Genomic DNA, 27,463 nt, shown 5'->3' on the forward strand with positions numbered 1-27,463 from the left:
GGGTTCGATCCCGACCGCGGCGGCTGCGTTTCGATGGAGGTGAAACAAAGAGGTGCCCGTGATGTAAACGCACCTAAAAAGATTTCCAGGTGGTAGAAATTTCTCCATAGCCCTCCACTATGGCTCCTCTTCCTCTCTTTCCACTTTCAATTCCACCTTCCTCCCTTCCCTTAAGGCGCGGACCAGGTTTCCACAGAAACAAATGTGACAGGTACTGCGCCTTTCCCTAATAGCTGTTCATGTTGACAAAGCAGAAAAAAAAACACTGACCACAGACAGAGTGACTTGCACATGACAGCCCAGTGTAGAATGAGAGAATGAAGATGGCTACATGGTATGAAAGAGCACTGAACAAGGGTTGAGGGGGACCCTCGGTTTGCAAACCGAGCCAACTTTTCGACAAGAGGACTTATCTTAGTCTGAAGAAGCATTTGCATGACAAAACATTTGTTTCTTGCTTTCTTTTTACTTTTTGCATTGAAATTTCCAAGGGTAATTCTAGTTATAAAGTGGGAAAAAGTGTCCTTGTTGCACATAATTACTTTATTGCATGCTCACACTTTGATCTCTCTCATAGCGAGCGAACCTGTACACATTTGCCTGGTGTGCCAACACCTGCACTCGCTGGCTGTTTATATGCCCTTCCCTTACATTCTTGTGCCGCATTTTTGCAGCTATGTTGACTACCTTGGTCTAGATGAGCCATGCGACGACATTCGACTGGTCCTTTACAAGACAGCCATCAACCTGAAAGCTGTCCAGAGAGTGCGCACCTACGAAGGTATGTGACGGAGGGGGAGGGAACCTAATCGCATCACGTTGCTAACAGTGCAGCCATTTTGACAATCTATTCTACAACTTTCTCAATCTCTCTCTTTGCAAGAGGGTTTTGATACTTGGAATTCTGACTCGTGACAGCATTGTGTTCCTGGGGCAGTTTTATTTTTTTTTTCTTTTCCTACCTGTCAATCTCGTGCCACATGGAATCCTTTCCAGTAAAGCGTTTGCACAAACATGAAGCTTCTCCCGGGCGCTTTCAATGGAGGCGAAAAACAAGGTACCTGTGGTCGAAATTTCCTGAGCCCTCCACTAAAGCGACTCCCATAGTCCGAGTCGCTTTGGGACTTCAACCCCACAAACCAAACGAAGCTTCTTAGAAAGATTCGTTATGTCACAAATTAAGTGACTGGGACACTGCTTTGCACTGGTGTCGCTCGATGGCCCTCCAAGGGCCACAGGCACATTCGGCAAAGTAATCTATTAAAGCAGTACACATACATTTTGCAAGCATCATTGCAATCACTTGCATTCTTTTCAGTGGTGGAAACAGATGCATGAATGGCTTATCAGATGATATGCCAGACACTGGGAAATTCAACTTCTTGTTGTGAAATATGCTATAAAGCCAAGTCGCTTTGGGACATCAAAAACCTCACAAACCAAACCAAACCTTACTTTTCTTGTGTAGACAAAGAAAAGAAACATTTTGAAGAAAAATATAGAACTCTAAAGTAAGACAGAAGACAGCCACTTCTGTATAGTTCAATGACAACTCGGCGTATTGCACTTACACGATGCCTCTATTTTCAATTCAGCTATCCTTCGTAATTCAAGCTCGATCTCACAGTTAATGTGCAGAGCTGCGATTTTCCTCATGCATTGTTCACTGTCGATGACTGACTGCCCTTATAAAAACTGCCATTTCTAAAACAGCATACAAGTGCCCCATAACCCTTCAGATGACATTTAAAAAATGACTTGCATCACGACCGAATACAAGCCATGCATGTTAAGAAACGGAAGGAAGCGGTGCTGGATCTCTGTCTTATTATTCGCACTGCTTTGTCGCCTCATAGCCAGATGGCAGTGCCAACGTTGCACTTCTGCCTTTGCTGCAATCATGTTTGTGATACCTCTTTTGACTTTCCACCTAATTAGATACCTATTGCGAATGTGTTTGCAGAATTTCAGCTTTCAATGCTTATGTCCAAAATCAAGAGCGTAAAAAATGATCCAACGAAACAGGTGAACATTTAGGAAAGGAGAAGATTTGATGGAACAGAACAAATACAATGATGCTGCAGTGCTGATGCTTACTGAACAGGTGTTTAAACCTGTTGGGAAAACAAAGCCAATGATTTTGGTGACAAGCGCTCTTGCTGTGTTTGGTTGCAGTGTGGAAATCCAAGCTAAATTCCTCAGTAATCCGACACATTTGCTTGTTCCAGGATGGACTATCCGTGCCAACCAAGAATCAGCAGCAATGAACTTCATCCAGGGCTTTCGTCGGGGCTTGCTGGGCAAAATAACTTTCCTTCCGGATTAGCGACCTCGGCGGCTTGTGTGGCATAAACGTATGGCGTATGTACAGCATCCTAGTTGTTTTATTAAAAGTGTTTCAAACAGAGTTGGTGCTACTTTGTGCAGTTTTCCAGTGGCTTTCTTTCTAACTACCTATCCAAGGAAAATATAAAGAAGTAACGTGTGTCTCTGAACTCTGAAGCTTTTTTTTTAAACACAGTGCCAACCACTGTCCTTGCTCCCACAATTTGAGACTTGATGCCGATCTGCTCTCCTTTTTTCCCCGTGTTGTCTCCCCCCGTTTTTTGTGCTACGATTGAGCGCCAAGAACCATCAAACTATTGAGCCCATGATTCCACACAGGAGTTGTTTAGACAAACTCAGAGCTACATACAGACCTAGTTTAAATGATCTCCTTAGTATCAGCATTCCCTTTCTGAGACACAGATCATAGAAAAACCATTTACAATTACATTAGTAGCATGGCAACACTTGATGTGGAGCTACGTGAGTCAGATATGCACCATTAATGTGGCTCAAAAATATTTACTTGTTATTTTGAAGTTGCTTAATCTCGGCTAGCTTATCATGTACGGCGTCAATCTGGCACGCCAAATCTAATCGTGTGAAAGCAAGTTTACGTTTACATGAGAGAAATACACACAGGTTAAGCTTATTGACACATTATGCCCTGAAATACTGTTAATAACATAGTATTAGTTCTGGGCTTGATATTTTGCGAACAAGGGTAAAGCTGCAATTTCAGAATATTTGTCAATTCGTGGTCAATTACACCAGGGTGACCAAATTCTGCTGTAGGTAAGAAAGCCTGTTTGTCGGATCTGGTTGCCAGGGCCAGGCGCAACCCAGGGCTGGTTATTCAATGACATCGACTCTTGCATCGGGTGGACAATTGCAACAAGGCCGGGATTGGAACCGCAATCTTTTTGCACACAAAGCAGATGTGTCACCTCTAGGTGCCATCGCCACATGCAGAGTTTGTTTAACCTTTATTCCATATTTCCATCAAGTGAAACACGTGCAATGCTGCTGTTATTTTTCGCATCATATTATTTTGCTGTGGAAGTTGGGTCGTTGTTTGTGGACACAACTGCACAAGCAAACAAAAGAATTTCCAAGACACATTGTGGGTACCTTAAACATATTCATTTTCGATGATGTGAATTTGCAGTAATCAACCAACACAAGCGGCAAACTGTGCCATTCAACCAAGCTCCCCAGTGGTCTCAAACTTGCGTCACACCACAATCCCGGCCAAAAGACACCTCTCTTAACTTCCAGAAATGAATGAAGCTACCGTGTGGTAAAGACACTCTGCCATTGAACCACAGTATCTGGGTTCGAATTTGACTGCGGAGGCTGCGTTCCGATGGAGGTGAAAAATTTCTAGGTGGTCAAAGTTGTTCCACAGACCTTTACAACCACACCTCTTCTTTCGCTTCTCTTGCAGCATAGTTCAGGTGTCGATGTAGAAGTGTGGCAGATTTTGTCTTTCTTTTCCTATAAACCAAATTATTATTTTTTGTTTAATAGAAAGCAGGTGGTTTTGAATGATTTCCACTGGATTGCAGTAACATTTTTTGATGTTCCACTTGATCATATCTAATCTTAACACCTCAGGCCATCCCAAACAAAGCAGCAGGCGGTGCCAGTGATAAAAATATGCAGTTTATTAATGACAGAACTTGCGTACCATTTCGGCTCTCAGTGTTTCAGCAGCGGCTCAGCCCTCTGCTTACAGGAACGCTCCAGGTCTTGAAGCTTCTGCTTCATTTGGTCTGGCAGATACAAAAAGGAGGCATTACCCACACGGCATGGCTGCAGTACAGGGCACGCGCGTCGTGTTAATCACTCACTAATTTTTGACTAATCAGTACACTGGTAGGCTAGCCCCCAGGACCTCAAGGATAACACTGGTAAGCACAAAAATGCAGCAGCTTTTTATTGCTGCAAGTTAAGAGGCCAATACTGTTTGCCCCAGAAAGGCATAAGACAGGCCAGCAAGAAAGATGGAATAATATTTTTCCACCTGACCTTGCTGCCATCTTACAATTCTTCACAATAGAAGCTATTAAAGTAAAATATTTGTTAACTTGACCCCTGTGAAATTGGAAGTTTTGATATTTTGAATTAGGAGTGTTAATCGAACACTCCCAGGGACCTTGAAAAACTACTTCCCTAAACTAGAAAATGTGCTCGAGCAATAGGTATCCCATCAGCTCCCTCCGAAATGCAAAAAATGAAAAACTTTAAGCTAGATTTTCTGACACCAAAGATATCAGCAAAAAAAATTTAGTGCATGCCGCACCCAAGAAAAAAAAAGAAAACAGGCACCCCACTGCGTCCCATGCTGCCTATGTCCCTCGAGTGTGCCCAATGAGACGGTGCACCCACAAAGCCCACTTGATGTAAATGGAAAAGGGGTGGCTACAAAAGCGCAGTAGTGCGACACCCTAATCCATTGCGAGAGGTCGCCAAGGGTCCTTTTTAACTTGCCACGGTAGGCAGGTGGCGAAGTGAACAGAAACTCTCCACTTCCAGGGATGAGGAGGAAGAGGCTGGATGGTGGCTAAGAGGAGGTTCTGATGTGGGCAGATGATTGTACAACCTGAAATTGGCTGCCATGGAAACAACCCTGCGGTTGGCTCTATTGTGGAAAGTGGAGGGCCAATCGGACAGTACCGATAAACTTTCACTGATTAAAGCATCACAATTGCACCTCAGCACGAAATGTTTTTCTCGGGGACTGGGTTTGATACAACTGGCTTTGTGATTACAGTAAGGTCAGGTTAGCAATTCAAATTGCTTGATCAGGCCGAATGCAATGAGTGTTACTCACCTGAGTGGCGCTGAATCCACGTGAGGGCATCCATGTGTGCACTCATCACCTGTGAGATCTGCTCAAGCTGCACATAAAAAGCAGACAGACACTTCAGGCGGTGTACATGAACACTAGATTTGCACTAAGTGCTCACTCTCCACTGGCCTGCCATCAAACAGGTGATATCAAGCCAAGAGGAAGGTAACAATGGAAAGGTGCTTTCATCGGAATTATCCTCACTATCCCTCTATATCCACAGTCCCTTTTGTGTCCTCTTTTTGGCAATCTCCGAACAGCCCTGTCTCAAGCTATCCCTGGTGACCCTATCTCGGCAAATTCGTCAGTCCTGTGCCTGGCTCTCAGCTCATAATGGCAATGTTTTCCGCCCACTTTTTATCTCCAACAGACAAACTCTTTCCCACACTATGTGTCCCATCCAAATCGATTTCCTACTCTTGATATGAGTTGGGACATTCTTAAATGAAGTTTCCACCTTATTCGACCCTCCCTTGACATTACCCCACCCACATCGCCTTCCTTTCCTAGTCTCCAGATTCCAGCATCACATGTGATTACTGGCAGCTTCAGCTGCGGTGCTCGATATATGCTAGGTAAAGCTGGGCCTTATGTTGCAATTATGTGAAGGCATGTTGCATTAACGCGAAAAAAATAAGAAAAAGAAAAGCCACATCTGACTGTGAAAGCTTCACTACCTTTGCCCCGGTGAGCTTCCGTTCATCACCTTTCACATTTGGTGTCCCTTTGCACTGCTTAACCTAAGACGAGGCAGAGTTCTCAACCTCTGCACCAACAACCTGCACACACCTGCACAATTTGCACAACCTGCACAATCTGCACGTACTGCCATAACAGAGCGCCCTTGCTCAAAATGTGCCTGTATGTCCTGCCAAAGAAGAGTGCCCTTGTTCAAGACATGCCTGCTACATTTCCCTTCATATGAAGTACGATCTACTTCAAAACTTCAAAGGTGAATCAGGCTACACGGTACGGTTTACAATGAAGATGGGAGAAATTGAACCAACACTGGCCAGCTCGAACAACCAAATAAAGGCAGCTGTTCCAAAAAATACCTGCAGCTGTGATTCAGCTATAGACTATACTCCGTTTCATACAAGTGCAACACTACCAAAGCTACAGCTCTTGTTTGCGCTCTCCGCGTCCGCGATAAAAAATAGTGCCTGCTCTTGACAAGAGAAAATAATAGTTGCTTTGTCTGCAAGCCAAATACATTTTACATTTTCCATCAACTTCATAAAAAGCACCTTTTGTAGGGAGAAAAGGTCGGATTCGGCTAATTTGTATGTTTTTTTATGTCGTTTTTGTTCGTGCCGCGTTTTGCTGCCCCGCAACCTTGCCAGCTGTGCCACCAGATGGCGCTGGCTGTGCCCTCCGCGCTGCGCATCTCTTTTTGAGAAAATGGTTCTTTGGTGCGCATTTTTTCTATAAGATCCGCTCTGTGAAGATGTCTAAGCATGCGAAGCACGTTGATGCAAACGTGCATGCTCGGAATAGAGCCCGTTTTGGCAGGAACCACTCGCCTACAGAACGAGCTCGTAGTGATACGCCTCCTGTTCTTTTTCTTGCGGACTACTTGCGTAGCTTTCGCTGCGTTGCACCTGATGTACGAAACGGAGTATAAAAGCTTGGGCACAGTTATTTAGCGACCCAGGCGAATGTCATATATTCAATTTATTGAAACTTATTGTTCTGGAATTTACTTGCAAGAGCCACAATTTATGAAATAAACCTTGGAATCCAAATAAAAGGAATTTAGCAATGAGGAATTGCAATAGTGCCACTGTTTATGACTGGTAGAATAAAGCCGAACAAATTGCAGGTTACGAGAAAGGCAACAAAGCACATCTAATCTGGTAAAGACATGCAAGTCCACAATGATAAAAATTACTATCACAGCAGCAATCAGCATATTCGTTTCTTAGTCGCAGAAATTAAACTAAATTTTTCCTACTGGCTATATGATGTGAAGGTCAAATGAAATGCTTCACGCTGTGACAAAATGTGCCGAGTTTTGGTTATTATTATTATTATTTTTTATGAGCACTCTCATTTAGTGAGACTTCCTGCATATTACTTGTAACACCGTTTTGGAAAAGCAAAGCTTGAACAGCAGATAAGAAGAATGCATCAAGTTTACCTCATGCAAACAATTGATGATGTTTGCATGATGCAAACTAAGTTAAAGTAAAGAGCACAAGTTACGACCCCGTCTCTTCTCAGAAAAGGCAAGAAGACGCACACCTGGCCACAACAAGACTGGCATAATGAGTCGTTTTTCTCATCTCCTTTAACTATGAGAGAGGAAGCTATAAGGAGGCTGCTGCCCTACAGTAGGTTTTTCCTGAACTTACACCACTCACTACTATGTAGTCAGAGATGCTTTGAAGCCATGAATAAAGAAAAGCGTAGTCGTGCCCAGAAAAACTCTACCATGCTGCGACAACAGAACTACACCACCCTCAGAACGAAGGTATGCAGCTTGAACAAGATTCAGAATGTCATGTGAATGCAGCCTATACTATTGGGCTGTCCTCAAATCAGTGGGACAGGTGCGCTTCAGCCCTACCAACAGCACACCACACGGTTCCCAAGTCGGGCCGCCTACTGCTTCAGCTGTAAAGATGTCAAAGAGCCAAGTGGCAAACCGATGAGGGCTTACCGGCTCGTCCTGTGCAGAGGAAGCACTGGCAGTGTTAAGCTGCTCCACGCAGTCGCCGATATCCCGGGACACACAGTTCAGCTGCGAGTTAATGTTGGCAGCCAGGTGGTAACTGCAATGCACCAGGTGGTGGAGCAGATGACAAAGCCACAAAGAAAGTAAGCCGCATCTCTATGACTATGACTTCACAGAATACGGTACAGGTGTCGAAAGCCCTGAAAAGTTAGCTAGCTTTACTCTTTCATATATAGATTATATTATGCTGCCTGGAAAAATCTGTGTGTATTCAGAACCCCATGTTTCACAAAAATGACAGGAATATCTCAATATCTTCTGGAATTAACCCACGCTGCGCAGTTCAATGCTCACGGTATCGCAGCAGTGTGGTTAGAAAAAAGAAGAGCAGTTTTATGTCCAATTAATCATTTTCTTGACCATAAAAACATGTTTTCCCAAGCAAAATTTAGCTACAGAGTCCTATAGCAAAGCGTTGCCCCACGTTAGAGAAGAAAAAAAAAAGCTGCTGCACAAGACAGGCCCTCCTAGGCACACTGAAAGCTTCCCAACATTCATCTTTATTTCTTGCCCCCGCAAAGCGATCGTTTTCTGTTAGCAACGACATGGCCTCACGATTCTGTTCGGCAGGGATCCCAAATGCAGCAGGAATCGCTGACATCTCTGGAAGCTTTGGAAAACAGTTTGAAAATGTTGCATGCAGTCGCAGACACTGTGATACAAACCGCTATGCTGCACTATAAATCATTCAATTTTTGTGGCCTTTATTAATGGTCTACATTTTGCAAAAATATCTGGTCCTGCAAAAAATTTTGCTGTCAAAAAATGAACACTTGGGCGTCCAAATAAGCAGCGTCCTTGGTGCCAAACTAAATTTATTGAAAACAATTGCAAACATTGTCATGCTGTCGCAATATAGCTTGTCATCAAAATTTCTAAAATATAGCAGCACTTAGAATAAATATCGCAATGAAGGGGTTTACTGGTGCATTGAAGAAATGTCAGCCAAAGCAAACACCCTTTTGTAATTTCAAGCGTTTTGAGACCTGTGCAGTCAGTGTGCAATGCTGGCTAATAGTGCACCAGCAGAGAAGGAGATAAAAATCTCATTTTGGAATTTTTTTTTTTTTTTTTTAATTTTGTGGCCACAATTCACCCCAGAATTCAAACACGGCATACTGCTGTGAAACATACAAATTGTAAAAATAAAGAACATGCTAGTCACCAACCAATATTTCTGACTCTGTGGGACCCAGAAAATGTATATAATTGAAGAGCCTGAAAAATCCATAACTTCAAAAATCTTTTTCTTGCAAAAGGCCTGGCCTCGTGAAAAAAAAAACGTAAATTTTGCCGTTTCCAGTGTCATTTTCAGTCCTGTCATTTTTTGTTCCTTTGTCCCAGTTTTTTGAGCTGGTCGTCTTTATGTGCTCCAGTGCACTGCTTCGAAGCAACAATACAGTCTGACCTTGTCATAAGGAAGTAGCATTGGGTGCGAAAATTCGTTTACTATATCCGACATTCGTTTCAGTAGGAGCAAAATTTCTTGAAAACAAGTGTGCTAAAATAACTTGGCAAAATGCACTGTATCATGGACAATATAAAGGTGCGACAACACAAAATTCTTTAATTAAAAGCTCGGTATAAACAAGACATCTCGCCTTTTGTTCCCCCCCCCCCCCCCCCCCATGTTGGGAAGCAAAAATAAACGCTCAAGTAGGGATGCTGCCCCCATGCACAGATTTATTTATGAAACTGCAAAATGTTGGCCATGTCGATGACATCTGCACAGTTTAGAGTTCACTCATCTTTCCAGTTCTGTCATCATCATTACTTGCATCATTTGCAGGAATCAGATGACATACTGTATTTTGGTCGGTCAGTTCAGGCACCACAGCGCCACAATCACAGAGCAAGTATTTAGGAAGAGAAGCTCGCCCTCTCCTGCGGTCAGAAAAAGTCACCCTGTACAGTCTGTTTCTCCTTTGCCTACCACGGGATGCCCACCTTGTGGCAATCTCTTCAAAAAGCACATATTTTCGTGCTTGCCTCGAAGGGTATTCTGCATGCGCGGCCAACTTTTTCTTCTGTAGTAATACCATGTTGCACTCACCCACCGTGTGGTAAAATATGTGTTCAAAATATGGGAGGTAATTTACTTTGGAATTCCAGCCGTCATGTAATGCATTAATGGAGCGTTTTTAAAATTATTACAATTGTGAAAGAAATTCGTTGAAGGCACATAGAGCATGTGAAATATTCTAGTTTTGTACACTTACTATAGCGAGCAAAATTAAGAGACCCCTGTGAGCGCTTGCCGGATTCACGCCGAACTGCGCGCAAGCACCGTTCTGGTGTCGAGGTTGGCGTACTGCCTTGAAACACATTGTCAGGTGGCAGGCTGCACCTGCCTCGACACCAGGAGTGTTTCATAAAACGCAAATATGCGGGCAATTTAAATATGTTCCCCGGTCGGTGATTCAAATGATCAAAATATTGCAATTCTTGAAGTTTGTCTCCTCCACACATTTTTAGCCATGTGGACGCAAAAAACTGCTTCGTTATAACCGATCGAGCGTCAAATATTTTGTTTTTTCGTTTCGTCATACTAATAGGAGTCCATAAAAATAATGCATAAACCAACAAAACTTTAATTGTACATTAATTTATTCTATAATTCACAATATCTGTGCTCGTTATAACGAGGTTTGATAACGAGGTATGACTGTATTAGTTTAAATCTAAATCAGTCATCATTTTTAATCTGCATCACCTCACATCACCCATAACCAACAGTGATATGAGGCCATGCCATGCCGTGCCACTACCATGAGAAGAGAGAACAGAGACTGTTTCCTAGGGGAACTTTATTTTCCTTAAAAAAAATTTATAATATAGGCTGAGCATAGCAAATGCTGCTACTGTCCCATCTTCAATGTGACCATGCTGCCTTGGCTCACACCATTTTCGAGAATGATTGGAATGGCAAAAATGAGGAACAAAATAGCTCAGCCTATCCAAGTCAGTCCGTCTGACTGGCTCTGTTTAGGTCCAGGTTGGTACCCTTCGCATTGGCAAAAGCTTTAAGTTCGATGCTCGCCTATCTCTATGATAGGTAAAAAAGAAAAAGCTTCCACAGCACTGCTGTCACTAATTTTAGTCCGAAAGACCAAATTTTCAGACCTCACAGTGTGTGAAGTTACCCTCGAAACACTGGTGGTCACTGAGATTTGGTGAAGATGTACTGGGAAAACACTGGATGCACTAGCACGATGTTAGGTCGTAGTGGATGAACATCATTCATATCAATGGAAAGCAGTGGAACAAGCATCACATAAGCTGGGACAGCACTGCCCCCAAGTCTCATACTGGGAAAAGCCAGTCATCTGGAGACTCAGGCAACAGGCAGATGAGGCGTATTATGCAAAAAAAAATGTGCCATCTTCTTTACATACATTTTCTGCTTCTATTAACAATGAAGCATGTTTTTTTTATATTATTTTTTAAAATTGAGATGAATGAGTCCAATAGCGGGGACCCTCATGTCAGTGATTTACGAACAGCTGGCAATAAAAAAATAAAAGGGATAATGTAGGCTATCGCCAGCAAGGTGAAAAATATACTGTTCCTGGTTTGGGTGCACGAACCACCCAAGGATAGTGGTATACTACTTGGCATATCTGACACAAGATACTCATACCATTAAAGGCTTCACGCTTTGGGACTAGCAACCGTGAGGCCAGTACCACAGTGCTAATAAGTGCCATGACCTGGTATACATAGTGGGCGTTAATTTAGACAGGCGGTTTATTCAAACTGACATTTTGGCTCCGCCAACATCAAGTGTAATGAAAAAGCTACCACTAATTTGACCAAACTTTTGGTCTCCTTTGAGCCTGCAGTGTCAAGAGTTGAGTGCAGTGGTGCTGGCTTCACTGTGCTGAGCCATATAAAATAGCAGGACCACACGCACGTGTGCTCACGCTCCAGGTCGGCGTGCTGCTGCACAGAAAGAGCTGGTGCGGTGCGCATGCCGCTCTCCAGGGGCGCCAGCAGCCGCTCCAGCTCCGCCTGCTGTGCAGCCACGTAGTCCAACTCATGCTCCAGCCGCTGCTGGTCCAGCTGAGCACACTCTAGCTCTACGTTCAACTCAGCCACCCGCTCGGCACTTTGCCAAACCAGCCGGTCCCGGGCGTTCACCTGCACCACATGTGCGCCAGTGGTGATTCAATGTGCTCCACCCAAAGTCCTCAAAAAGAAAGAGAAGGGGCAATTCCAGAGAAGGGGCAAGTCCAGTGACTGGAAAAGCACGGTGATGATGATGATGCGACTGACACTACTGTCAGTGTCTCAGTGCAACGCCCGACTACAATTTGCTGCCCAGACATTGGGCGCAGAAACCAGTTCTCAAAGAAAAGTGTTTGAACCTAAACAAGGTCGACAAGCAAATGAAGGAACAGTATGCAAGGCTTAGCGTTCCGAGATTGCAAATGAGCTCTGAGAAAATGTACTGCATGTTTCTAAGTTTACTTCAGCCACCTGTGGCCTTTCAACATGCACTGACATTAAAACTCAAACAAGCTTTATTTTGGCTCTGCAGGAACGTGGCCACCATGGGCAAGATCTGATTGAAGACCACTGGCAGCATAGCAGGCGACACCGGCCACTGAGCTACCACAGATAGCCAAACATAAAAGTACGGCATATTTACATGCATAACGAACCCACTTGAGTAATGAGCCTGTAGCACACTCCTACATTGTACAGAGGTTTTAAGTTTGGTAAACACAGGCGGCGCCTTCGCGCTGGTTGACAGAAAAGAATAAAGTTGGCTTGCGTGCGCTATGTGAACAAGCATGGCACAAGCGGTCCCATTCTAAATGCCTGCCCCACTCGCCGCTTGTTCTGGTGCTCCGCTGCAACACCCTACAGTGGTGACACCGGCCTAAAAAATGACTGATCCGAGCAACCTACGATGTTCAGACAATGTCTTGTCTGACACTACCTCGTACACAAGGGATCTCGCAGCAGTTTGTTTCTGCCTGTCATCGATCTGGCACAAGAACCTTGCAAGTGTGATTAGCCCAAGTGGGAGCCATTTTCCATATTCACCGCATCCCCTCCGAGATGTCGTGGTTTCATCACCTCCTCTCCAGCCTGTCTTCTGACATCACTCAAGAGGTGGCAAATGACATTACCGGGCATTACTGTCTAAGAATGAATGCCTTCGGCACCTGCTCACTAGCGAAGAGCTGGGGAACCGGCAACATTTCCACGGCTCATTAGCATGAGGCAGCTTGTAGGCACCACCAGAGTCACATCAAATGGTTTGCTGTTGCAAGAGCTTTTCCTGCAGCACTTGCCACAGTGAAGTCTTCTCATCTTGGCAGCTGCAGGATACTTAACGCTTGATCGCCTCGCAGAGCTTGCTGATCAGGTCCAAAAATCAGTCTTGCTTGCACTTTCTTCCCATGGTGATACGTCAGCAGCTGTGCCTCCCTCTTCCACTCCCAATGCTTTCCGTGGTGCTGCTTTCCACTCTCTTCACGACATGTGCTACCCCAGCATCCAAGCCATGAAGCACCTTGTTACACAGCGGTACCTTTAACCAAGCATTAACACTAGGGTTGTACGAATGTTGGAAATTTTGAATACAAATCGAATAAGCGAGTTAGTCAATTCATATTCAAAAAACTAATATTTAAATTTTGCGGATATTAGAAAATTACCGAATATGCCAAAAATTTTCAAATTCACCAGTTTCCTGTGATGCAAATGCTTTTTGGCAGTTTTCCGCATAATTTATCAAGTTGGTTTCTCACATTGTGTGCTGCCCTAAATGGTGCTAGTTGCCAAAAAAAGAAAAGGGAACAAGAACAAAGATAAGGTGCTAATATATTGCATGTTCCTGCTCCATAAATTCATGTAATGCTGCTAGGGGGAATACGTGAAAAATATTCTGCCGTAAAAATCGAACAAATTATGGCTGTAACATAAAGTTCCAAATAATGCACTTCCGCCATTAGTAGGGAAGCAAGCATTGAGGTGAAGTTGACATTTATGAAAGGGGTCAATACCAAGTTTTAATTCCGATATTCTTTTCTGGCCCTTTAAAGGCCAAATTACTTACAGTTTACTGTAATCAGCAGTAATATAACAGCTCTACTTTCTTTCATGCAGGTCCTTCCTGTACAAAATACCACTATACGAAATCCTGTACTGAATTTTTAAGTAGGGCGTATGCCTCTGTGAAATTCTACTTGAATTTTACTTACGAATATCAGGTGAATCCTGAAATAAATAAAGCAAACGATGTTTGCTATATTTTAATTTTCCATTTGTTGATTGTTCAGGTATTCAACATCCTGAATACAACAGCACTCCAATGAGTGAATACTAAGGTCGTTAAGAACAATCAATTGCAGAGTTACAACGATGTTAGAATATAAAGTGTACCTGGTACGTTCCTGCTGCATTCCATGGCCACTTGTCACCTAAGCCATTACTTAACTTTTTTTGCGTGCAAGCCAAAAAAACAAGACTGAAAATGCCTTGAAAATCCAATAGGTAACACTGCAAAATGCACCCAAACCCACATTGTACACCATGCACACTCATGTAAAGGCGCACAAATGAATGTGCAATTTAAATGAGTATAATTAGTGAAAAGCATGTGTGACGTCCTTGCAACTCTGATATACTTACTTTGTCTACAGGTTCTGCTCTACTGAAGGCAGGCTCACGAACATAACATTTTGTTAAAGTTGGCTTTTGACTCGTACGATGCTTGTTCAATTACCCAAAAGTGTACTTATCCACAAAGGCAAATACTTTTTAGTTGTTGGGGGGGAAAAAGAGTGAAGTCACAGCATGTATTACGAAGAAAAAGTGCTCTCTTGTAATCGTGAATGAGAACAGCGCGGTACTTGCTTTGCCACTGCCAAATGGAGGATAATGGCCCATAAAGAGATACCCCATAAAAATTGAAAGTATGCTGCAAATAAATCACCCTGGAACTGCATAGAAGCCAAGAAATGCCTAATAAAAGAAAAGCTAACTCAGTGCTTCACCCTAAGCATCTCCCCGAAAAATAAGCAATCGAAACAGCCCCAATAACACTGAATACTTCTCAATATGCATACTCTGAAGCCAGCCCTGTTAGTAGCAGACTATCAGCATTCACACTATTTTCTTATACTTTGCTCTCCCTCAGCTTACCTGGGTGGCTTGGATGATAAAGTCTCTCTCGAGCTCTTCCAGCTCTACCTCCCACTGGTTGACCGACTCCTCAAGCAATCGATAGTTCATCCTGCAACATTGTACGCACACTGTTACGCTCAACGCACGCAAGTTACGAATATCTAGTATCAGGATCTCTCACAAACAAACTTGTCACCCTAGAAGTCATTCAGAACTAAGCAGCCCATTTCAGCCCCTCAAAATATGATGGCAAGCATAGTATTACCACAATTAAACCTGCACTTAACTTTCAACATAAGAGCATCAAAAAAAATAATCACCTGACTCTGCCTCTTTCAGAAATTATAGCACAACTTTCCTGACCTTCATGACACATTATTACTAGCTCCTATCACAACATTGCATTGACTCTTCAATTCCCTCTGTAATCAAAGCTGTCACGGATCACTAACAGCCTTCAGTACACCTTTTCTGCTAACTACAATAGAAAACTGGAACCAGCTAATAGACTACATTGTAAACAAGGACAGCCTTGCTAAATTTCGACAGGCATTGATCAATCACTGCAGCAAATAAATGACAGTCCAAACCTATTGAAATTCTAGTGCTTGAAGTAGTTATATATTTTAGTTTTTGTTGTTGTTCCTGCCTCACACAGCCTTTCTGTTACACTGCATTGACCAGCATTGTACTGCAATTTTATCGTGTTTCATTGCACTGCTCCGCGCGGTGGTGCAGTGGTTATGATGGCCGACTACTGTGCCGGAGCACCTGGGCTTCGATGGAAGTGAAACGAACAGGCTTCCGCGTGCTGTGCGATGTCAGTGCATGTTAAAGATCACCAGGCGGTCGAAATTCCTCCGTAGCCCTTCACTTCCAGCACCTCTTTCTCTTTCTGCTTTCACTCTCTTTTTCCTCCCTTCCCTTACGGTGCAGTTCAGGTGTCCACTACCTTTCTTTTCTGTAAACTAATTATTATTATTATTATTATCATTGCACAATATTGTTTTATTTTATTAACACTACATTAATTTTCCCTGCGCCCCCTGCCCTCCAATAATGTTTCAATAGTGACCTTTAGGTTGAATGATGATGATAGTCCTTACGAGGCTGCCAGGACAGCATTCATGCACAGGGAACCAAACAAGAGCCTAATTATGCAGCAGCAATCTGGTTTGCTCCCGCTAGTGCACATGCACGGAGAAATCAGAACTTACTGGTAATCAGAAAAGTTACCGGTAAGGGGACAAAGCAATCGTGCATACCTTGCATGCATGGCACGACAGGATAATACCAGCAGAAAGAGATGAAGACTAAGGATGAACAGACATCATGAATGCTGGACACTAACCTATGATGTGTACTCGCCCTCAGTCATCCTCTTTGTGATGGTAAGTACCCTGCCTCGTCATATTGAAAGCTGAGACCATGCCCATGCGTGTGCACTGTAAGACCTCGTCAAGGGCAGAGACACCCTCAAGCAATTAATGAAAGTAATTAGCTTTTTGTACGTGCTAGAATAACCTCGAATACAGAAAATAATGGTCGATAGCCTGGATAGGCAGACACCAGAGAAGTATTGCAAATATGGATTGACTATGTGGAAAATTCAGGGCCATTTACAGCAGGAGAAAGTAACAATCTACCCACAGAGCAATAAACAAGTGTAAACGAAGCCACTGCTACTGTACCTCTTCAGTCATGATCATTTTTCAGTAAATACAGTAAAACCTTGTTAATTCAGATTTCGTGGGACCAGAGGAAATGTCTGAAGTAAAGAAAATGTAAAATAAGACAAATGCTAACAAAATGTCCTTTATAAACATCCCTCCATTTCTTTAAAGAAATCTGCAACCACTGATTGCTGAGCATGAGAATTTCCAACGCGATCGCACATTCTCGTAGATTCACCGAATGATGCAGCGCATGAACACCGGGGGATGAACCAATGCATATATGTCTTCTCTGATGCTCGCTCGCCCGCACGCATGCAAACACACACACGCACGCACACTGGATTAACGAGTTTCCCCTCGTAGCGTGGCATATCGTAATGGTACGGGACGAAGTTGTCGAAATTATCTGATCCAAATTAACGAGGTTTTATATCAGTGTGAGACCCCTACTAAATGACAAAGCAGATAATGTCTCTCATTCCAAAAATGTACTTTACTCGTACAACAAGCAACACCGTCATAAAATGGCTACAGCTGTTGCTGCCCTCCTGTACAACGTTTTTTTAAAATACACAGCGCAACAAACATAGGACAAGCGAGTAGACGGGAACAGCGCTATCAACTGCATGATTTATTGAAACAACACGAATATATACAAAAATTCTATGACAACCAAGTGCGCATGTTCGCAGATAAAACATTTCACTTTAACCAGTTGCGTCAAGATACGAGATTTCTCGGGGATGAATGATAACAGATGGGGTGCTTACGCATGTGTCAGAATTCTTGTGAATGAGATAGGCCTCTTTTAATTCTCGTGTTAATTTCTCTCTGTGTTTGTACAACACTGTAGTTTCTTTGAACAGGGGAGTGCAAGGAGGGTGCAAAGGGGGCTTTTGGCTACATTCCTTGTGGTGTAGTGCCAGGTTCGATGACGGGGCTTTTTCTAGAGAGTTTTCATGTTCTCTTAGCCTTATGTTAAGACACCTTCCTGACTGACCAATGTAATCTTTTCCGCAAGTAAAAGGCACTCTGTATACCTATGTTTGTTGCGCTGTGTATTTTAAAAAAAAATGATGCACCAACTAGCTCAACTCACAGTACACTTGTACAACGTTCATTGGTGCACTTACGATGAGGATGGTGCACCAGAGGTGGACGTTGGTGCCGAGGCTTGTGTTGTAGCTGAAAACAATGCACAAGCGATAAATGCGTGGGGACACATTTCATCATTATTTAAGAGACAACCCTACCACTACTTAGACAAAGTGTGGATCTGCCAGTGGCAACAGCAAGCTACCCTTTGGCCTTCCTTGTACACTGCTAAAGCACAAGAAGAGCTGCATCAAACAGACTACGCTGCCTGCGATGCAAAGGCGAGCAGACAAAGAAACACAGAAAGAAAAGTGTTTACAGGATGCAATTGCATCTCTGCACAAAAAAAAGAAAAAAAATTAAAAAAAAAAAACCTGAACAGCAGCGATAATGACATGATCCATCCGCAACGGTCGCTATCAAGAACCAGGCAGAACCGTGCACTCACATAAGTCCAGTTTACTAACTGCGACGCCAACAGAAAGCGTTTATGACACAACAAATTGTGAGCAATATGATGCTAATGCAAACTCATTTTCTGCTGCATCAGGGACATGATAGGAGCTTATATAAATAATTTTCTAAGCAATTCAATCCTTGTGTAGATGGACTACAAGTTATGAGGAGAGTAACATGGTGCCTAACAAGAAATCAAGTCTTTGCACACATACATATGCACATAATCCCTACGCGACAGCTGTGGCCAATAATCTGTCGTTCTATGCTTAGGAATTGGAAGTCTCAAGCAGATAGCAGCTATATTACGAGCATGCTGTGTGTCACATACTAAATTTTAAATAGGTCTTAAAATTTATATGTATGCCATAACCTAGTGATGTCATGCACAAGTACAAACTTTAAGGGCAAACACCAATACTTTACTTCAAGCAGAAACAATTTTTCCCAACAGATCATGAAATAATGCCACCCTTGAAGATGCCTGAAATAAACAGCCATTTATGATAAGAATGTGTTGTCTTTAGCAGGCTACTAACTAATCATACAATCAGCGCATAGCTTCAATGGTGGCTAAACACTTTCTGCGAAAAGCTCACATCTCTATCATTTATACCAGCAGCCTTAACTTTTACTTTAACATAAATTTCAATTCACATGGTAGGAGATGCTGGAACTAAGCCACCAGAAACACCTCTTAAAACAGAAATACGACAAACACAAATAACACTGAAGGGACCACAGTGGAAACTTAATAACGAAGGCTATCATATGAGCAATCAAAGCTGTTATGCATTTTGTGACATGCTGTCGTACAATTAGCTGTCTTCCTCGCTGTGTGCAACAGTCATTACATACTGGACTCTTCTGGACATCATGCAACAAATGCTCTGTGGGCTACCCTGATAACCTGTGCATGTTTTCCAATGCTTCCCCACAGCAAGAGAGAGAGAGAGAGGAGGGGGAGGGGCTATTCTTTTTAACTAAATTAATGGCCCGATATCGAGTGTGCTCTACAAATAGTTGTAGGGCGCAGTTCTTGTGCACCAATTCGGCGGTTGGGCCATGTCGCTGACGGTGCCATTGCTTATGTAACCGAGCAAAAGAGAGTCATAAGAGAGTCATGAGCCAAAAAGAATTTCTCAGAAGAGAAAGAAGAGCCACGAGCTCTGCGCCATGCGCTTGTCGGACACCTGATATGGCCCATCGGGCTGAGTGCAGGCCTTACCAGCATCAACAAATGCCCGAGACCTTATTTCTCTCTTTCTCATCCTCTCGCTTGCTCCTCACTACCGCACTCTTCCCTTGCGTTCCCTTCCACTTTGTGGGGGGAAAAAAATAAAGAAGCTAAACAGCAGCTATCAAATTTTCATTAGGGAACGTCGTAACCGTCTAGAGAATTAGATATTACAGACTATTGTAAGGAAAAAAAAATAAAGAAGCTAAACAGCAGCTATCAAATTTTCATTAGGGAACGTCGTAACCGTCTAGAGAATTAGATATTACAGACTATTGTAGGGAAAAAAAAATAAAGAAGCTAAACAGCAGCTATCAAATTTTGCATTAGGGAACGTCGTAACCGTCTAGAGAATCAGATATTACAGACTATGAAATAACTCAGTCTCAAACTGTTCAGGCAAACCGTAGTCAAAGGCCTACCAAGAAAGTGCAAATGACACTCTAATACAAAAAGGCTGTGAATACATTGTAGTAATCCCGATCGCCATCAGCTCGTGCGCCAAACCGAAGAGGTAGACGAAGTGGAGCCGGAGCCTTGTTGGCACTGCACTGTTGATTCGAACGCTACCCCCGTCGCTTTGGTTTGCGGACGTTGCTTGCGGTCTTGGTGCTCTAATAAACCCCTTACACTTGGTGGAGGTTCGGTCGTCGCCCCAGTTCTCCTCGCAAATTTCACCCTGGAACTTCGGAACCGCATGCTACCGCCTTCGGTCACAACCATGCAGGATGCTCTCAACCAACCATCGGCGCCCATCCCTGCCACTCCTGCCACCATCTTCTGTCCCGGGGCACAACGCCCCCGTGACCCACCTTTCTTCAGTGGTACCGACGACCACGACGTTGACGACTGGCTGGCCTCTTTCGAGCACGTCAGCACTTACAACCGCTGGGACAATTCCATAAAACTGAGCAACGTCCTCTTCTACCTCACGGACGTGGCGAATCTGTGGTTTCGAAACCACGAAGCCGATCTTCCGACGTGGTCTGTCTTCAAGAAAAACTTCGCGGATGTCTTCGGCCGTCCTGCGGTACGTAAACTCCGCGCCGAACAACGCCTCCATGCACGGCTTCAACGTCCCGAAGAAACGTTTACTAGCTACATTGAGGACGTGGTTGACCTCTGCAAGCGGGTCAATCCGTCCATGCCCGAGCCCGAAAGAGTCACACATGTTCTAAATGGTCTCACTGATGATGCATACTATATGATGTCGGCCAGAGACCCTACTTCCGTATCCGAAATTATAACACTCCAATAAACCCCTTACAACATCAACAATATTTAAGAGGCAACAGTCCGGAACTTAGCTGGCTACTGGTCCCATAGGGCTGAAAGAAATAGTAGTTTTGAAATTTGACATGGCTGTGTTTAGTACTGCGCAGCTGCTTCAGCATTCAAAGAAAGAATGTCTGCCAGCATACTCTATTATCAACAGCACAGTGCACACCAAGAGAAAAGGGGGAAATTCATAACGCAAGTAAATACAACAAAGGTGGAGACAGGCAGATGCCACCAACCCCACCAGTTGCAGCTGCAGCAGTGCTGGCTGGAGTGGCAGTGGCTCCAGTGGATGGCTGTGTAGCCGTAAAACCTGTCGATGATTGCGGCTGGCCAAAGCTGAATGTCGTGTTCGTCTTGTTGGCCCCGAAAGAAAATGCTGCAAAACACAAGGACCCCCATTGCTGCTTTCCAACCACTAATCCCTCTTTTTCAGGTTTTAAAAATCCATCAATGTAAGACACTGTATTAAAAAAAAAACTGCTAAAGGGTTGCAGTGAATTACTCTTTCATCGATGTTTCAGCAACACCGGGGATTGAAGGGCCGTCACTAACTGTGCAGTGTTCTCCAGTTTCATTTCCACTTCAGCCCTCCATCAAGCGAGGCAGAACAACTGTCCCACATATGGAATCCATAACAGTGAATACTCTCCACTGCAAAGCAGTTATGTGAGAATGAAACAACACATGAAAAAGTGAGAGAAAAGTGGCTTCACTTGATTGCTTGCAATGTAACAGAAGGCTGGCAGAGGGCACCAGTACATTTACCAGAGTGGATCGCAACAACATTTATCATGTGATACACATACAACTGGCTATTGTTTTAAATGTATCGGGCGAGCACGGCAGCACTGAGGCAAAGCAGAGTGGAAATCGGGAGAGTGAACAAAATAATGCACCATCATGCTGCTGGCGCCACTGTTGCCTTCACGACTGCACTGCTTCGTGAGAGCCAACCTCGTGAAACAAATTTGATGGCAGACTCGTTAGAAAGTTTGTTTCAAGTTCGATCATAATTGTTCCCTAGCTTCGTGCAAACATGCAATGTCCCACGCCCAATGGAAGGTACTGATCATATTAGTGGGTGGCAACTAGAGGGTGTTTTGAACTATAAAATAATGCACTGACATTAAGTGTGCTTTATGAATAGTTTTTTGTAACTATTGTAGCTGGTTTCTTGAACATGCTAGGATGTTATTACAAATTTGTGCTCTTAAGAGATGCCACAAGCACTCTATGCGGCAGATAAAAACAAATTTGCTGCAGCTTCTTGGTACTCTGATGCATAACAGCCAATAATGGGCAGAGGTTGACTAATCAGAAGCGCTCACCCCAGTCCTTACCTTCCATTTTCTCCTTTTTGTCTTGCGGTGTTGCTAGACTGGGTACCCAACACTCGAGCAATACTTTTAAAAAAAGTAGCCAGCTGTACCTTACCTCGCCATACCAAGATAGCTGGGCCAAAAAGTTAGTTGGCTGTTTTAGCACAGCATGATGCATAAATATGGGCTAATAAGGCTAGAGAACAGGTGAGTATATGCACTGGACAAAGTGAAGGAGTGAATGAAACCTTGCACAGATGAATTGTAGCCAAGCATTGTGTCGAACTAGGATCCACCGATTTATTAAATAAAACAGATATTAATGCAGGCACAAATAGAATGCATAAGGCAAAAAAAGAAAATGGAAAGAACAGGCAGTATACATGCTGTGGGCGCTGCGCCAAAGGCGAAGCTGGTCGTTGTCGTACCGCCACCCAACATCTTTCTTCTGCAAAACAGTCACGGTATTGGCACAGGGGACAGGCAGCAAGCACCCTGCAAGAGAAATGACTCACCCATGAGGTTATGATTTTTCCAAACAGGACAGGCACAATGCTTCGTGGGTAGTACTCAACCAGTGCAGAGATACTACACACGGCATGCACCTTTAATAAGACGAAACTATGACAAAGCACACAAATTTCGTGACAGTCAGTGCATGGCAGTGAAAAAACTGAAAGAGTATGAAGTGCACGGGGCTTGAAAGGTGCGAGTTTAGTAAGCCAAACCTTAAATTACAGTCACGAAGACCTGGGGCTGTATTCCGAGTTTGTGTAGTTATTGAAAGTGTCACTATCTTGCCGACCTCGAGTCATCTGCTTGGTGAAAACACCGGAACAAGGAGTGGTAGTGACATCCGGTTCCAGCATTTCTACCAATCAGATGACTCGAAGTCAGGGAGATTACGACACTTTTAATAATAATGCAAACTCGAAATATGGCCTCTGCTGTCACCCTAGAACATGCAAGCTTTAAAGTCTTTAACTCTATTGCAGTATGACTAACTGGCAGACCAAGAAGTTACCTTCCTGCCAATAACTTCCCACTGCATACATCCCAGTAATGTACGCCTCAAACTGAATGTAATTGCCCAAGGCTAGCATTCAAAAAGAGGTGGTGGTACCACAAAAATTCGAATTCAAGGGCAGCTTTGCCTACTCGAATTAACTTCTTTATTGTCAAGTGAAAGTTTCGACTGTTGTTGCTCCCAGGATCCATGGTAGGGACAGGTCAGGAAAATGGGTGGGCCGTAGGCCGTACCACACGACCTTGCCAGTTGACTTGGGATGTAGCACATCTAAACTCATGTTGAGAGCACGATAGAAAGTTAAAAAGTTGCGGCACTATTCACTGTTACATAGTTCACTGCCCACTGAAGACCAACCATGCATACAAAAATTCAGTGCAGTCAGGACGTCGATCTGTCCCCTCATCACCAAGCTTCCCTCCTTGAACAGCCGCTGTACATCGCTTTCGACCCTCTCTGACTGCAAGAAACATGGAAAGGTGTGCTACTTCCTTATGTACCGCGCCGGAGTGGCTCAGTAGTTAAGGCAGCAGTCCTTTCCCTGGTGTAAGCAATGTAAAGTCAAAGAGGCACTGTCCGATGTGCAAAATCGGTCATTTTCACTTTTGAACTGATTTTCTAGTGACAAGCGCTCCCCCACTGTCTTTGTTGTCCCGATTATATGCACCTCGCCTTTCTTCTGTTTTGGAGTCCCCTCAGTAGGGTGCACGTTTTTCCCATCAGTTCAAAAATGTGCTCTGAGGATGTAGGCCAGGAGAGGTCTGTTACAAAGATGCAGTTTCGATCCTGGTCACGGAGGCAGCTTTTTGATCATGGGGAAAGGCAAATAAGCGTCTTTGTGTCACCACGGTGTACACCTTGGATCATTTAAGTGCACTAATGTCACACAGAACTCAAAAGCCTTGCGTTTCATGTCCATCAAAACACAGTCGGGATCGAACCCAGGTCACACAGTACATGGGCACATTGTGTTTTGTTTTCATCACAACTGGAAACTGCATACCGTAGTTCCAAGCAGCCTTGAGGCATGGCCTCTCTCGAGGGCAAGAGTGCTGCCATGCCTGAAGCAGCAGACAACCACGGCGAGTCATGCACGGCATATACACACGGGGAGCCAAAGTGCGCCAAGAAACAAAAAATTCCGAGACTCTTAGGACCTTCTACATCTGCACATAATACCTTCACTACTTTTCAAATCACTTCATACAGGTAACATACGCAGTGATTGGAAAGTGAGAAAGGTCATTCCAGTCTAAAAATCAGGTAACAAAGAACCATCTCTTAACTACCGTCTCATGAGTCGTTCCACCGCAAATGCAACCCCATTTTTTCCCCTATTTAATACCAGGGGTAAGGGTAGAACTAACCAAATCTTATGCATACCTTGGCGTAACCCTGTGCAAAGATTTAACCTGGAATGCGCATGTCACAAACATCCTATCATCAGCTAACAGAACTCTTCGTTTCCTAAGACAGCACTTGCACCATGCACCACTAGACATATAACTTCTTGCATACAAATCATTCGTATGAACAAAACTAGAATATACATCCCCCATATGGAGTCCAAACCAAATTATCTGATAATTTCACATGAATCCCTACAGAATTGAGCTGCTAGATTCATTCATTCCTGCAATTCACACAATGCCAGTATTTTATCTCTAGGCCCGTTCTAACAAATATTGCTTGTCTTCGTCGAATCGCCAGTATGTGTTTATTCCACAAGTTTCTATCCAGCTCACTTCGAATTCCTCCCTACATTAGTCCTCCAGCACGCATCCCCCCCCCATTAGTCATCTCCTGCAACTTGCCTGCCCACAACCTCATACTATGTTTTGCATCATCATTCTTTCCTCGCTCAGCCATAGACTGGAATGGCCTTCCACACGACACTGCTGCAACCACGTGCCCCTCCACGTTTTGTAATTGTATAACTGACATATTTAACTAATAATATGTTTACACCTGTACCCACCCCTCATGTAATAAACACGAACTGGGGGTCATTAAGGTAATAAAATGACGTGAAAATTATGCCATGAGACGAAGACGAAAGCTTGTCCGCGCAGCGAATCTTCGATGGCTCGACAATCAACTGTGACGCGTGCGAGGATTCGAACCCTCGACATTCTTTGGGATTCCAACCCACGACCATTTCTTCTGGGACTCGAAACATCCACGAAAGTTCTTTGGTCGTGCGGGGTGCACGCTTTGATGACAGGCTCTGCCTACACACACTGGCGATGCCAGTGACAAGACAAATATGCTTTCGAATTAACAAAAATAAGAGCAGACACGAACGCCTAACCACGCCCACCGTCCGTCCACCCAGCGGCTCCGCGCGCATCCGTATTTCTGCACGATCTTCGTGTCCATAGCATTCCTCCATTGCGGTCTTCGCATACTGTATCAATTACTACGGTTTTCGAAGGGTTCAATGTCCGAAAGCGACGCTGGCTACAGTGGACGCCGTCGTACAGGGCTGAAAATGATTACAACCGGGTTATTTAAAACATCGACGCATAGCGTTTCGCCCGTGTCGAAACCAAAGCCCCTCAATAACGTTTTCTGTCGATCATCGAAAAGCGACCGTCGCGGCCGGGGTTGGACCCACATTGTCCGATTCAGCAGTCAGAACGCCCCAACTTTTGATCCGCCACGGTGTGGTGGACTCATGACAACACAAAAACAAAGTGAACAAGTGTCAAGGGGAAACTTCAGTCCGCAAGCCTCTACAAAGCAGCGAAAGCGTGCCTCGAGGAATGGAGTGTGATCGTTTATACTCTCGCACGGCGTCGTTAACCAGCAACAATTTCGAATTTAAACAATCGGCATTTCTTCCTTAAAACGAAAATGAACGCATTTAAGTATGCAGCCCCGACGAAATGCTGCTGGCCACTGAACCGTGTGCACGGTGTACGGGCAGCATTCCTGAGCACTAAAGCATAGAGAAAAAAAAATAAAATGTTCATTCTTTCTCTATGACTAAAGCACAAGGCGTAATTACTTGCCTAAAATGATGCACTTTAAAAACGATGAATTAAGGGCCGCTCAAAGGACAAAACTCGCGGCTACTCATCATCAAAACTACAGTTTTCTAAAATTCCGCCTTGACTTGGATTGCTTACTGTCGGAACTGTGTTGACTTTGCCACTTTGTGCTGTCGTAAAAAACTGCTGATACTGCAAAAATTTCCGTCATCTTTTACAGACAACACGTTACGGATTCCCACAGTTAGGAACAAAACAAATGGTTAGCAAGTCACGTGAACAAAAGAGCCGGCTTTTAGGGACCAGACAAAATGTTCGAACTAACCGATAGTTCGATTTATCGAATGGATCAGAAAAAAAAAGAACAGAAAAAAGAAAAACAGGCCAGAATACAGTTTGTATCACAGTAATCTTATCTGATGAACATCTGAACGATTGTTTGCTTTTCAGATGACATGCGAGTAAGAACGACGGTTTTTCTCAATTTGTTCAGGTGCTTAATTGTTTTGCGCGCACTGTCCCAAAGCAACTGTCCCCAAAGACGCTGTAGTGGAGTGAATCCGAATACTTTGACTTCCTAGGGTTCTTTACCGTGCACTGACATCGCACAGCGCCCGGGCTGTTCTAACGTTGATCCGGGCGCCTAGCTTCTCGCCTAAATGAAAAAGTGGCCGCCGCGGTCGGTATTCGATCCTTCATTTTTGGGCACAGCAGTCGAGAGCGCGCCATAACCACTACGCCACCGCGGCAGAGCAGCAAAGTTGAATTGTACCAGAATTGTAAAGGCCTGCATTTCTCTTTCCGCACTGCGACACTGAGTAGCACAAAACAGCACCGTCGCAGTAGTTTTGCGCAGAGCGTCGCTGTTTCGAGCATATGGCGTCGAAGCGAACGATGATCGCTTTCGCTCTACCGCTCAGTCTTACCAGCGCCATCCCAAAATCAAGATAAAAACAGTGACGCGCTAAGCAGCGTACGAAACAACGCGACTGACAGATGCGCGCGTCCGATCGCAGATGCGGGATGACGTGAAGTAAGGGGAAACGAAACTATATAGACCCTATATTCACTATCAGGTTTAGCGAGCGGCAGTTTGGCAACCCTGTATTGAGGAGACGCCGTAACTATACCAGAAAGTTGGGCGGTTTGAAACTAAATGCAGACAAGAAATGTTTCGGGCGCGACATCCCAAGGGATTCCCGCCGATCTTCTCTAAGCCAGCGCAACCGGTCCTTTGACTGGTGCCCCGTTTTTGGGCGTAATAAAAGAGTTCACCACCACCATCACCACCACCATCACCACCACCAGCGGCTTCCTCCCTGC

General features: G+C 44.1%; 2 protein-coding genes across 3 annotated transcripts in view; one reads left to right on the forward strand and one right to left on the reverse strand.

The window, feature by feature from the left end:
* LOC146181452 (mitochondrial GTPase 1-like) overlaps positions 1-12,671 on the forward strand; it is a 28,240-nt gene extending 15,569 nt beyond the window's left edge. Inside the window, exons 9-11 of one of the 2 annotated variants that reach the window (XM_084576499.1) lie at positions 675-781; positions 2,229-2,361; positions 12,457-12,671. In XM_084576499.1, the coding sequence (XP_084432625.1) occupies positions 675-781; positions 2,229-2,326 (205 nt within the window). In that variant the 3' untranslated portion in view covers positions 2,327-2,361; positions 12,457-12,671. Of the gene's footprint in view, positions 1-674; positions 782-2,228; positions 2,408-12,456 lie in introns of those variants that run through there. The other variant, XM_084576498.1, reaches the window with a different exon arrangement.
* On the reverse strand, positions 3,975-26,312 carry LOC146181453 (nuclear pore glycoprotein p62-like). Its single transcript, XM_084576503.1, has 9 exons — positions 26,162-26,312; positions 22,504-22,615; positions 21,043-21,177; positions 17,866-17,917; positions 15,075-15,165; positions 11,830-12,056; positions 7,842-7,953; positions 5,162-5,228; positions 3,975-4,100 (listed from the first exon to the last, which is right to left on the reverse strand). Exons 2-9 carry the CDS (start codon positions 22,559-22,561, stop codon positions 4,027-4,029), a joined length of 816 nt encoding a protein of 271 aa, XP_084432629.1. The 5' UTR covers positions 22,562-22,615; positions 26,162-26,312; the 3' UTR covers positions 3,975-4,026.
* Positions 26,313-27,463: the final 1,151 nt, after the last annotated feature.

This window comes from Amblyomma maculatum, chromosome 8 (assembly GCF_055883805.1).
Source record: "Amblyomma maculatum isolate TAMU_Amacu chromosome 8, ASM5588380v1, whole genome shotgun sequence".
Classification (NCBI taxonomy): domain Eukaryota; kingdom Metazoa; phylum Arthropoda; class Arachnida; order Ixodida; family Ixodidae; genus Amblyomma; species Amblyomma maculatum.